The 13,291-nt window shown below is 40.0% G+C and overlaps 1 protein-coding gene across 2 annotated transcripts; it reads left to right on the top strand.

The window, feature by feature from the left end:
* The first annotated feature begins 4,374 nt into the window (after positions 1 to 4,374).
* Positions 4,375 to 13,038, top strand: vps72a (vacuolar protein sorting 72 homolog a). Of its 2 annotated transcripts, none has more exons than XM_084080554.1 (6): positions 4,375 to 4,544; positions 5,698 to 5,850; positions 7,154 to 7,274; positions 8,621 to 8,800; positions 10,400 to 10,544; positions 11,456 to 13,038. In XM_084080554.1, exons 1-6 carry the CDS (start codon positions 4,428 to 4,430, stop codon positions 11,844 to 11,846), a joined length of 1,107 nt encoding a protein of 368 aa, XP_083936680.1. In that variant the 5' UTR covers positions 4,375 to 4,427; the 3' UTR covers positions 11,847 to 13,038. The 2 variants fall into 2 exon arrangements, with proteins under 2 accessions (XP_083936680.1, XP_083936681.1); XM_084080555.1 differs by having other exon boundaries at positions 8,624 to 8,800.
* Positions 13,039 to 13,291: the final 253 nt, after the last annotated feature.

Below are 13,291 nucleotides of genomic sequence, written 5' to 3' on the forward strand. Positions count from 1 at the left end.
GGCAACATGGTTAAGGTTTTCTCTAGCATCCTATATGCATGCACTGCAAATTAATGCAATATGTCAAAATAGTTTGTAATAGTAAAGCAGATACATTCAGATCTTTGGTGATGTTTATTAATGTCATTTGAATGTGATGTAATAATCGATCATTTTAGACCAGTCTCTCAAATATATTGAAGTGAATGAAGAATATAAATGAAGTAAAGGTTAACTGTGACTTAGGGACCTTGAACGTGATTGATTATTCATCGCATACAGAAATGAATGTGCATGATGGAGAATTTGTACTATATTAAACCTTTGGGGATAAATAGAGAATACATTTCTACTTTAAAGTTAATTTGTGATAAAGTTATCTTATTTTCTATCATTTTGTAATAGATTTGATTGTACGTGAATTTAGACTTTTAAAAATATTATCTTAATACCTAATATCAATGGATTTCTGACTATATGAGTTATACATTTTAAATGTGCAATGTTTTCAGCTTTATAAAATAGATGATCAGCTATGCTGATATATATAGGTACCTCCTACTCAGCTTCCCACATTTGGCACACAGAAATGCCATGACTCAGGCAGTAAGCTCAACTGAGTAGACCATGAATTCTTTATTTAGGCTGCAGTTAATGTTGTCATCGTCCATAGGGTCCTAAAGCCAGGCATGCAAGCATGCTCTCTCTCTCTCTCTCTCTCTCTCTCTCTCTCTCTCTCTCTCTCTCTCTCTCTCTCTCTTACTGTGTGCCCTTTGCTTTCTATTGCACTTGAACTTAACTTAATATCTTTGTCGATTGATTTCTGGTATACATGGTGTCATTTGTCTTAGTTTGCATATTTGGTAAAATAAATAGGCATCCAAGAATAATTGAGACTTAGGTTTGAATTTGACTTCATTGATACACGTTATGAATTAGTTTTTCTGTCACATTTTAACCAGTTTGAATATGTATTTGTATATGATTTGATTTGTTGAAAATGACCTGGTACTGATGCACGTCCACAATTAAACTTTAATTGACACACACACACACACACACACACACACACACACACACACACACACACACACACACACACACACACACACACACACACACACACACACACACACACACACACAAGTGTGTGTGTGTGTGTGTGTGTGTGTGTGTGTGTGTGTGTGTGTGTGTGTGTGTGTGTGTGTGTGTGTTGGAGGGGGGGGGGTTGCTGTAGACGTGGTCATCTGCCCTGAAGGCATGACAACCGGCCAACAGGCTGGCAGGGACTCAATGCTGAGCTCACACGTGCTGTGTGCACACGTTCATATGCTCACCTGACGGCTGACGCACTTTTTCTTTGGCTCCAGACCATCTTGTTTGGCCAGCTTTGCTCAGAAGCAGAGCAACCACTGTTCCGTGGGGAACGATGGTTGATCACTGCTTAGCCTACTGTCTAAATCAAAGGAGACGGCCAGGTAGACACTGGCATAAGGCAGTCCTTCTAAAAACCTTTGGAAGGCCTTTACAAAGATTCTGCTATGAATAAGTCATCAAAGAATACAAACCTAATGTGTATAGTATTCAAGGCTAACTGAGTCAAATGTACGTAACTTAAAGTGATGGGAGTACATTGCACACATGCGGCGCACGCACACACACACGCACATACGCACGCACGCACGCACACACACACGCACGCACGCACGCACGCACACGCATGCACGCACACGCACGCACGCACGCACTGCAGAGCACACAGAGCACAAACAGAACCCACAGCACAGGTGCACCAAGTCTTAGCAGTTTATTTGACTCAGTCCATTACTCTTTGCCTTTCTATGACTTTTCACCCACCTGACCCCCTCCCTCACAGCCTCTGTCATTGACCACCATGTCCCTGGTTGTGCGTGGAGAACATGACCTATACCAGACTGACGGCTATTGTTGTCTCCTGGAGGCTCTGATAGCTCATTCATCAGAGGCCAAGGTTATGGATCACCGCCCACATCCTTGGTGAACAAAAATGTCTTCTAGGCATAGTTCTGTTTGTTATGTTTATCCTTCCTGCCACAATGTGTGGCAGGGTATTGTATGTATCACTGTATGTCTACAGTGTATATTATGTGTGTGAACAAAATAACTTGAGATTAGATTTTCATGAAACTAGACTTGCAGCCTAGGGGATGACCTCGCCATGGGGTGTGTATACAGCCAGCCTGATGCGAGGCAATCCACAGAGATGTGATCATGCAAGCTTAAGTAAGTAAGTACATTTTATTTATAGCACTTCTCACAGAGAGATCTCACAAAGTGCTTTACAGTACATACAGTGAGATTAAAAACAAAACAAGCTATTAAAGCACTTAGAACAGAAAAGGCCTGTACAATAATCTCAAGCAGGGCAGCAGATAACAACACAAGCATGGAAATAAAATCATGTAACATCAAGCAAATGCTTGTTCAAATAATAGCGTTTTAAGGTTGTTCTTAAAAATGTCCACAGAGGCTGCAGCTCTCAAGACATGGTGAAGAGCAAAGTTTGGGAGCTACAGCCTGAACGGCTTTGTCACCTTTTGTTTTTAGTTTATATGAGGAACTTCTAACCCCCGACATCAGCTACCTTCTCGCCCATGGTTCCAGGATACGGAAAGGGCCATCATAGGGCGGTAATCTTCAGACAAAGAAATAATGGGTAATTTTATCATACGAAATCTTTGCTCAGAAATACAGTTAATACAACATTATTGGGGGTCTCATTTCATGTTGGAATTAGGAAAGGAAATTGTATTAGGTGATCCACTAATTAAATCTGAAGTCAGTGGAATAGTATGGTGAAAGGCAGTGTAGGTAGGCTATGCAAGATTCCTGGAGCAATCACAAAAAGGGAAAACTTGTATATCAAATTACAAAACAAGGTATAAGTGCATGGGCTGGAATGGACTAGAGCACATCTTAATGGCAATGTGAAGAACAGATTTCTTGAAGAGGCAATTAGCACATCATTCACTCAAAGACATGATGCAGAACAATACAGTGACATACAAATCAAATGAGGCAGGAGTACAAATGTGTATGTGGAAGAAATCTTGAGCTTATTGGAAGGATTATGTTATCATGTTTTTATTTGATTTATTTTTGAAGTTTATTGAATTTGAGAACAATTCATTGGATAGGTTATCAAAGTGGGGTCCAGGGACCCTCAGGGGTCCAAATGGAGCATTACATGGTCTGTAACTCTGAGAGTGTACAAATTTGGTTCCATTAGTACAAGGGTTCCCAAACTGTTCAGTCCGTGACCCCCAAAATAACCATAACTGTGGACCCCCCCACCCTGACAAGCACTTAGTTGGAATTGTAGAAGCTGAGGCATTACATTTAGTTTGACTCTGTTCCACAGATAAATATGAGAAAATAGCCAATCTACAAGCGCACAAAGCCTCGCCGAGCAAGGCGTGATGCCTTGTAGATCGGCTATTTAAAAAAAAAAGGTAATAGGTAATATTTGACAATTTGGCCAATGTTTGACCATTTTTTTATAGTTTAGTTTGTTGGTTACTTTTGACGTAGTAGGTCTTATTTTTAGTTTATGCCTTTTTTTCCCTTCATTTTAGAGGTATTAAATATACTTAAATTAAAGTCTTTACATTGTCCTTTACAAATGTGCAGATAGCCCATATACACTGTCATTTACATTAAGCTAATTAACAAAAATAAAAAAATAAACCCTGACCCCCAGTTTGGAACCATTGAATTCTCTCAGAGTTATGGGGGTCCTTGAAATGAAAAGTTTCGATAACCCCTAGGACAGGTAATGTAGATTTGCTGTTACACACTCCGCACCAGTAGATGGCGACAATGCACCTAACTTTAGTAGCCAGCCGCTGCAAAAGCACAACAAGACGAGGGGATTGCAGTGGTTTAGATTGTGTAATGACGCAGCTGAGCCAGTGTTGCCAGATTGGGCAGTTTTCCGCCCAATTGGGCTATTTTAAAACTCATTGGCCTGGAATAAATAGCCTTGGGTGGGCACATCAAATTTAGGCTTGTTTTTAAGTTAAAAACAAGATTTTTAAGTTAAAAACAAGCCCAAATTTAATTTGAAAATTAAATTAAATTAAATTAAAATTTAATTTTTTAACATATTTGGCGGGTTATTATTATTCAATAATGTGCACATGCACGCAGCGCGTAAAATAAAACATTTTAACATATTTGTCGGGTTATTATTATTCAATAATGTGCACACTCTTAGCGTGCATGACCCGTGCGCGCGCGTACTTTCTTTTCGGTTTTAATTCGGTCTGGTTGTTTTTTATTGAAGTGGGCTGGTTTTAAGTTGTGCTTGGGCTGGAAACTGTCATTCAGATCTGGCAACCCTGAGGCTGAGCCTGAGCTGAGCAGCTTAGCCTTGTTGTTGCTAGCGACTCGAGTTAGCATTAGCAGCCATGACTCTGGCCGTGGGACGGGAGCCCCGCAAGACTGCGGGGAACCGCATGTCCAAACTGCTGGACGTGGAGGAGGACGACGACTTCTATAAGACCACTTATGGCGGCTTCAATGACGTAGGAGGACTAACTTAACGGTTACTTACCAGTCAGTTATTAGGCTGAGCGAGTTAGCCTGTTAGCTAGCCGACTGGACAAAACCTATAGGATAGCTAGCAATGCTAACGTAGCATCTTGGAGATTGACACTATCATGGCTCCCTATGTCAGGACCGTACCGTTTATTTGTGTTTATCTGTTTGATTCTATACCTAAACACTGTCAGGAGTTACTGTATGTTATGCTATTAATTGGTGTCTTCTTAGATGAATCTTCATGCTTGATTTACATCTTAGCAGGGGTCTTAAACAGAGGGTCCGGGACCCCTAGGGGGTCCTCAGAGTTACTACAGAGGGACCACCAAATATTTGTCTGATAGGAGCTTTTTTTTTTTTTTACATTAACCAGTTGAACCCCAGCATCCCTATCCTGAGGAGATCTTTAGCCAAAAATAGCAGATTTACAAGCTCAGAACTCCTTGTAGATCTGCTATTTTTGGCAAAGAGGTTTGGTGTAGAGGGAAAACGAGCAGACTTAAGTACAGTGTGAAAGGTCAAGTTTGCTAAATATTGATGGTTTAACTGAGTGAATGTCTGAAAATACACATTAACATGAATCCAACTTGATAGTGCTGTCTATGAATCTATCTATGAAGAAGTCCCTGCTTCATCTCTCTCAGCTAAGGGGTCCTTGGCCTGAAAACCCTTGAAGACCCCAGGCTTAGAGCATTTTTCTTTTGCACAAACAATAAACAAGCCCCACTCAATGTAATATTAATATGGCAACGATAAATCTGGCAAATCTGTCTGGCAGGCCTTTGCTAAATTAAAAGTTAATACATCTCATGTTGGATGGTCTCTGTCCCATATGTCCAAAGCTGTGACTTTTCAGGATTCAAATGCAAAAATGGCAAAAGTAGCAGATCTAAAAGCTCAAAGCGAGTCGCTTCCCGCCGCATTTTGAGCTTGTAGATCTGCTACTTTTGGTGCTTTTTGTGTGACGCTGTAGTATGATCAAGTAGGAATTAATTGATGAAAAACACGCAAAAAGTTCAAACATGGACAGAAGAGGTTTCTGCCCGACAGCAACGATATGCAAAACTCTGTAAAGGAATCACGACCTGTACTACATGAAAGTATGTGACTGTATATGTCTGTCTACCCCCCCTCCAGGAAGAAGGAGATGATGAGTACCATGGAGAACATTCAGACACAGAGGACGAGGTGGACAGTGACTTTGACATTGACGAGGGCGACGAGCCGGACAGTGACCAGGAAGATACGGGACCTCGTAGGAAGATGCGGGTCATCACTAAAGCTTACAAGGTAACCACGTCACAGTTCTGCTGCTAAAATGAGTTTGAATGAAGTAGGGGTGCAACAGCTCATAGAATTAATCGATTTGAAAAAAAAAAAGAAGATAATAAATGAGATAATCGATTAGTTATCAATCCCTATTTTGGGCATGACATCATTATAGGAAAAAAAGTTGTTGCACATTTCAAGAACAATGAAAATGGCAGATCTAGGGTCACAGCGTGTGGCATCGCAACACATTGTGAGCAGACTGAGCACTATTGCTATTTCCACATTTGTTTCACGATACTGTTGTGCGATGCTTATGTGCGTAATCAATTTGTTGATGTATAAATAAATAATAAATGTGCTCCTCAATTAATCGAAAAAGTAAACGATCAATAGTTGCAGTCGTAGAATCAAGTCTGTACTTTGGTCAAGTGAAATAAGTTTGTTGTAGTTAGTAGTTAGTGTAACTTCATAGGAATACGAAAACGCACGCCCCCAGAACACAGTCGCCCCAGGGCAAATCCGGCGACCTCGGAACCGTCGCCACCTGGTATTCCTAAACGTAACCTCAGTAAACTATGCCTAACCCTAAACTTATTTCTAACCTTATCCTCAGTAAAACAAATACAAGAACCTCTGGGGGTGAGCTGTCTGTGAAAAAAATGGGGGCGAGTGTGTTTTGGCGTGAGCCTTTCTGGTTACCCTTCACAGAGCTTATGAATTCACCAGCTGTACTGATCCACATTCACCCTATTAGTCATCCCCATTAAGGGGAAATTACTTTTCTGCGTTTGACCCAGCAGTGTGCTGCTCAGACTGAGCACACGGGGGGAGGGGGGCATTTTTTAACCACTTAAACCCCACATTGTTGAGTGGACGCAACACATTGTGAGCTTGTAGATCCGCAGAATACGGATGCTGGAGTTTATGTGGTTGTTTGATTGATTGATTGATTGAATACTTTATTAGTCAGAAACAGCACAAGGTACAGTCGGACATTTAGGCTAAAAGGATAACACAAAAACGCCTTGGTGACATGTTTCCATTGTGGTCCTATTTATTCAATTTGTCAACATAATATAGCATAACAATAACACAATAATACATATCATCAACAAATATAAAACACTGTATGAACCAAGGAGGAAAAGAAATGTTGGCAGTGAATGTCACTTGCAGACTTAGAAGTCGTCTGCGAACCCCAGGTTCAGGTTCCTTGGTCTATGGGGATGGATGACTTTTCATCTTCTGTTGCCCCAGACCCTGTTTATTGCTACTCTAAAACCAAGACAAACATGGTATATTTCTATTCGTTTCATCTAAGGAACCTGTGAAGGTTGCCAAGCCAAAACCCAAGAGACCCGCTGTAGAACTGAAGAAGACGGAGAAAGCCAAGGTTGAGTTTAAGAGGAAGATTCCACAAGAATTCCAGGACTTTGCTGAGAGTAAGAGACCTTCATGTACCATCTCTACTGTGTGTATGCCTTACATCACCCAATTGCCACCGTGTGAATATGGTCAATTTAACTTACACACGTACTTTGTCTGTATGATTTCGGAACACTGGAATATTTTTTTTAAGGTGATTCATCTTCCTTTTTGGTCAACATACCATGGTGAAATCAGTGCCATTACTCATTATATCCCTATAAGCTTCCAAATGTATACATCATTGTTTCTCCACCTTTGAATATTCCTACATCTGCCACAAAGGGATTTCAAGATACAAGAACATCTTATATTTTCAACAGTGAGAACCAAAGTGTAACATGGTGTTTTCCAGAGCAAACAAAATTGATGGCAGACATTTCGAAATTTTGTCATTCCGGTTCTCTTATTGAGAGAGCCCTTTACTGTATATACGCTGTGGTATTTAGAAAAAAGTCTTAAAATAATCATGTCGACAATCTCATTCAGAAATGGTTGCGGACAGAATGTATACAGGAACAATACATTCTTTCCTATCAAAGAACAAAGGCGAGCCTAGTGCTTCTGAGAGTTCACTGGGTGACGACATTCTTTCCCATGTTCCACAAAAAGAGTAATCAAGGCAGTCTTGTTCTCCCTTTTCTAGATTATGGAGATGTAATTAATTATAGACACGCAACACCCACTTGTATCACCCTTAAACCTCTTGATGCCATATACCACCACTCTTAACATTCATCACGGATCATTATGGTGCCTATCACTGTCTTCAGTAATGAAAAAGTTGGCTGGCCATCTGTCTGTGAGACATGATTAACATTTGTATATATTTAGAGCTTAATATTAAACTACCAACTTAGTTATCTACCCTGTTGGACTTGGAACATTGTCACCTATCACTCTACCAGAAATGGCTTTTACAGTACACCAGGTTCCTAAAAAGGACCCGAGAACAGATGGCTTTGAAAGGCCACTTTTCATAAGACATTCTGCCAGCCTTATGATGTGCTTTTGAGAACTAATTTCACAGTGATATAGTAGTGTTTATAGAGCCTTAAGTATTAGTAATACAATACGTAAGGTCTTTTAAAGCAGACGTTCTCAACCGGGTTTTAATTGTTATTCACTGTAATAACCAACCTCATCGAGACAAATTCCATGTGTGTGTAAACACAATAATTCAGATTAAAATTTAAATTTGACCTTTATTTAATCTTTATTGTTTGAACGACAACTACGTGTGTTTTTTATTAGCGAAACACAAACATTTATTATGTCTTCCAGATGGGTTGGTCCTTCAAATTAATTCAAGACTTAGAGCATAATACATAAAGCAGTTGCTTATGATAAAATCATTCCCCAGCAGCTCGGAAGTCTGTGCGGCAGTCGACCAGCGAGCACACTCGGAAAACGAACCTGCGCTTGCAAGAACGACAGGATGCCCCTCGGCGTCGGAGAGGAGCGCACCGCGACCGGCCTCTGACACAGGAAGAGCTGCTGGCGGAGGCCAAGCTAACGGCTGAGATCAACATCAGATCTTTAGGTAAGAAAACATGTTTGCAACCTAACTAAGACTCATTCACTCCCTGCCGAATCTCACTTAACCCATTCAATCCTGGACGCATCTGTGTCACTTTAGATTTATTTGACTTTCCAAAATAGCTGATATACAAGCTCATAGCACAGCACGAGTGCCGCGCTATAAGCTTGTAGATCTGCAATTTGTTTTAAATCGTGAAAATGTGTGCAAATCTTTGAATATATATATATTTTTAAAGCAAACATTTGTAACTGTCAAATAACTTAGCAAATGTCTTAATTTTTCTGAAAAACTTTTGTTGCTACGTCAGTGGTGCTCAAACCTTTTCTTGTCAAGGACCCCCAAAATTATGGTTTTGGCCGCCGACCCCCATCAAAATATGTTGTTCCAGGGACCGCCCCAGAAGCAAAGATTTTAGTTAAAAATGTTGTTTCAAAAATATATATACCGGTATGTATTAAAAGATTTGCACAAATGTTCAAGATTTTTCAAAAATGGCAGATCTACAAGCTCGTAGCGAGTGCCGCGCTAAGAGCTTGTAGATCTGCTATTTTTGAATAGCCAAAGTATACAAATAATGGGTATAGCTAAAATCTAAAATTGCACGGATGCATTCCCGCTCTAAATGGGTTAAAACTCTTAAAGCCCCGCCTAACTCGGTTCAGTATCCAGTTCTGTATTCTCTCTCAGGCAAGTCAGGCATTGTACTGTCTCACCACAACACAATATTGATAGATTGATTGAATACTTTATCAAGTTTGAAAAAATTACAGAGGTACAGTTGTATAATTATGCTAAAAGGATATCACAAAAAGCCCTGAGGGCTTGTTTCCATTGTGGTCCTGTGTATTCAATTCATCAAGACATAAAGACAATAAACACTAATGAAGGGAATGCAAGAGCTACTGTCCTTGAAATGGAATAATAGATAGGAATTCAGAGTCAGACATGATTTATAGTGATGGCTTTGTGTTTACTAAGTATAATGAATGCTAATACTGCTCAGACATTTCGCAGTTAAGTCCTCTGTGTTCATTTATCGTCTTACTCCGAGAGTAAAAATGCAACCAAATGCATTTGCTTACATTTGTACACTCTCAGAGTTCTAAGATTAAGAATACGACTTTACTGTGTAAGTATCTTAAATTTAAAGGAGTACTTCTTTTTAACTTCTATTTAAAGTTTCCCAAATATCACCACAGACGACAAAAATATATTTTTTAAAACACTTCCGGTGCAAACCGTAACATGCATGACGAAGAACGTGCATGGGCGTGCCCATAGGGTTCAACCGGAGCTCATTCACGTGCACAAGAGCGCCCAGGCGCGTGCGCCTTCGTGCATGAGCCGATTTAGCCCGGAAGTGTTTAAAAAGTTGATTTACATCTATGGTCATATTTTGGGAAGGCACTGAACGGATTACGACGGTAAACACTTTGAAGCCCTACATGAGCTGTGTTTTGGAGTTTATGGATGTATATTCTTTATATCCACTTTATCTTGGGTGACATACTTAAACGTTCTTTATCTTGTCTGTTGGGTGTGCTGCTTAGTGATGATTCAGTTGAAATGATTTCACACTGCTTATTTCCATTCCTGAAGAGAACTACGAGAGGTTGGAGGCCGATAAGAAGAAACAGGTGCACAAGAAGCGGCGCTTTGAAGGCCCGACCATTCGCTACCATTCAGTCCTCATGCCCCTCGTGTCGCACTCCATGCTAAAAGAAGAGAATGTGGACGTGGAAGGGTAAGGACGTCTCCGTAAGCTTTATCACTAAAATGGGTAGATGCATCGCACACCTCTCTGAAAGCAGTAGTTACAGGAAAATGTGTGTGGTGAAGGTAGATCAATTCCAATACATCTTTAAATCACTGTTTCCCAAACAGTGGGTCGGGACCATTTTTTGGATCGTGTACCCGCTTTTTTGGGTCGCGAGTAAATATCCTTTTTTACATTTTGTTTTTAGTTATTATTTCAAAAGATTTTCTAAAATGTCCAAAGAATTCACAATTCTTCTTACATTGAAAACAAATTAAACCAAAAATGTTTTCAAAAGAATATCATAGATAAATAAGAAATTCCATAAGTTACACAAAAATAATTTAAGAAGTAGTGAAAATAGCAGCTCTATAATGTGAGCTTGTAGATTGGGTATTTTCACTACAGCTTGAGTCCCGGATAATTTCTCTTTTGGGTCCCGAGCTTAAAAGTTTGGGAGCCCTTGCTTTAAATGACTCGGACAAGGAAATTTAGGTCCCAGGCATTCAAAAAAACTGTAACTGAAAGGATGTATTTACAAAGGCAGGTCAGGCTTTTTACCATATTTCTTCCTTGCTGGCTGTCACTGTTTTTTTGAGTGCCTGGGAACTTCGTTTTGTTGTTTGAATATATCTTCCTTCCAAGAGCACTAAATATTATAATTTTCCAGTGACTTTGTACTCACATTGAGTGCCTGGTTGTTTGTTGAACTTTTTGAAATGAGTTGAGAGAGGTAGGGGGAGTGGGTGATCTGATTAGTATCCCTACTGGTTACACGCAGAGAAAGTGCTCATTAATCTTCTCATTATTCTAAGGGCGGAGAAGGTGTCTCAGAATGCAGTGCATAATTCATAAGTGTCAGTATGTTTTCTTACTATGATTCATGCTCTTTCTAAAAGGTTGGATCAGGATGTTCCTCAGACGGCCCCAACAAATCCAACCGCGCCTTCGCAGCAACCTGCAGGAGGTCTGTGCTCTCGTACTTACATAACGTTCAGCGACGACGAGGCTCTGGAGGTGGGCTTTCCGCACAGCGCTCAGGTGTGTCCCCAGCTGCCCGCCCAGGAGGTGTGCCCCGTTACCCACAAGGCAGCGCTGTACCGAGACCCAGTCACCGACATCCCCTACGCCAACGCGCGAGCCTTCCGCATCATCCGGGAAGCCTACCGGAAGTATGTGGCTGCTCACGGGTTCCCCAGCACTTCGGGAGCGGTGACAGGACTTGATACCTCGGCATCAAAAGGCAGCCGTCAGAAGATGGTTGTCAAGCAGAGTGCCCTTGCAACATAAGACTTAAGGAAACAGGCTTTTTTTCTTTCTTTATTTGTTACCATGACTGACCTGATTTTTTTTTATGGACACAAAAAAAGGATGGTAATAATGACAAGTGTACATATTCTGGCTCACAAGGTAGGAAAACTTAACAGTCTGTAAAGCAAATTCATAGGTTTGGGTAGGTAATGTTGATGCACAAGCATATACCAGGGTTCCCGTGGTCATGAAATTCCTGGAAATGTTTTGGAATTTATCAAATATTTTGGAAAATATTTGGATATACATTGTTTTAGGCTATTGGTTTTGTTCATTAAACATATGTCCCAAAATATGTCTTAACATTACGTGAAATACGTAACATGGTAAACGAGCTACGTGAGTGCGGCCTAATGTATACAGTCATGTCACGCGACAAAAAACTCTACAATTCTAACATGTTGCACCATGATACGTTGTTAGCTTGTAGATCTGTTCTTATTATCACGTGACACATTTGCCTGAGTCGTAAGCTGCTCCATTTTACACACTAACACACACAATACGATAACTCACTATTATCACTCATTTACTCTATTTACGTTCATACACAACGTCTCTAGAGCAAGAAAACAACCAGAAGATAACAAAACAAACAACGAGAAGAAGAACAAGGCTCAACGTCTTAGGGCATTGATGGCACACTGGTGTAAGAGCCTCATTGTTGCACTGTATGATTGCTATAGGCTGGGTAAAATACTTTGGAAAGGTTTTGAAAATGCGTTGTTAAAAATTGTGGGAACCCTGATATACTGAACGGCAGCATGGTCATCTGAATTGACTGGAGGCAAATTCCTCTATGGTAAACAACCGACTACATCTACTCCTATCCTCTTTCCTTCAAAATACCTCTGGAATGATTAATTCCACTTAAATGGCCACATTTGAGCATTGTTTATTTCCTGCATTTTTGGAGTCGAGCTCTATTTTTGGCAGCATAATTGAAGATCAGTTACTCCATAGACAATTATCATGTCAACATCATTTCTTGTTGTCCTGTGCAACTGTTAAATATTGACACAAACTTGACTTTTGACTTTGTTTTAGGATGGGTGGATGAGGCCTTACCTTTTGGGGGAATTTTGTATTTTTATTTTGAATTTTCTTTGTACAGATTATGGGTTTTTATAGACGTCACTGTTGAACAAAATAAAATGTTAATTGTAAACAATTGAATTTGCATTTTCTTTAATTAGACACTATTTTCTTCAGTGTAATTGTGGGATAACTCTTGGGATGAACACTGATTTGTCATGCAATCCATGTAATATAAAACAATTTCATGATTCATTTAGTTTTTTATTTTATACTATTGTCCTTTATCATTATTTTAGTAAAGTAAAATTTTCACCCAGAAAAACATCAGTGACATAGTGGAACAGAGTCAATTTATTGGACAATATTGATATACACTTTCTCACTTT

This window comes from Gymnoscopelus microlampas, assembly GCF_963454915.1.
Source record: "Gymnoscopelus microlampas genome assembly, chromosome: 15".
Lineage (NCBI taxonomy): Eukaryota > Metazoa > Chordata > Actinopteri > Myctophiformes > Myctophidae > Gymnoscopelus > Gymnoscopelus microlampas.

Coding starts and splice junctions, on each gene's coding strand:
- vps72a (XM_084080554.1), top strand. CDS start 4,428: ATGACTCTGGCCGTGGGACGGGAGCCCCGCAAGACTGCGGGGAACCGC. Junction 4,545..5,697: donor CTTATGGCGGCTTCAATGAC/GTAGGAGGACTA, acceptor CCCCCCCTCCAG/GAAGAAGGAGATGATGAGTA. Junction 8,801..10,399: donor GATCAACATCAGATCTTTAG/GTAAGAAAACAT, acceptor CCATTCCTGAAG/AGAACTACGAGAGGTTGGAG.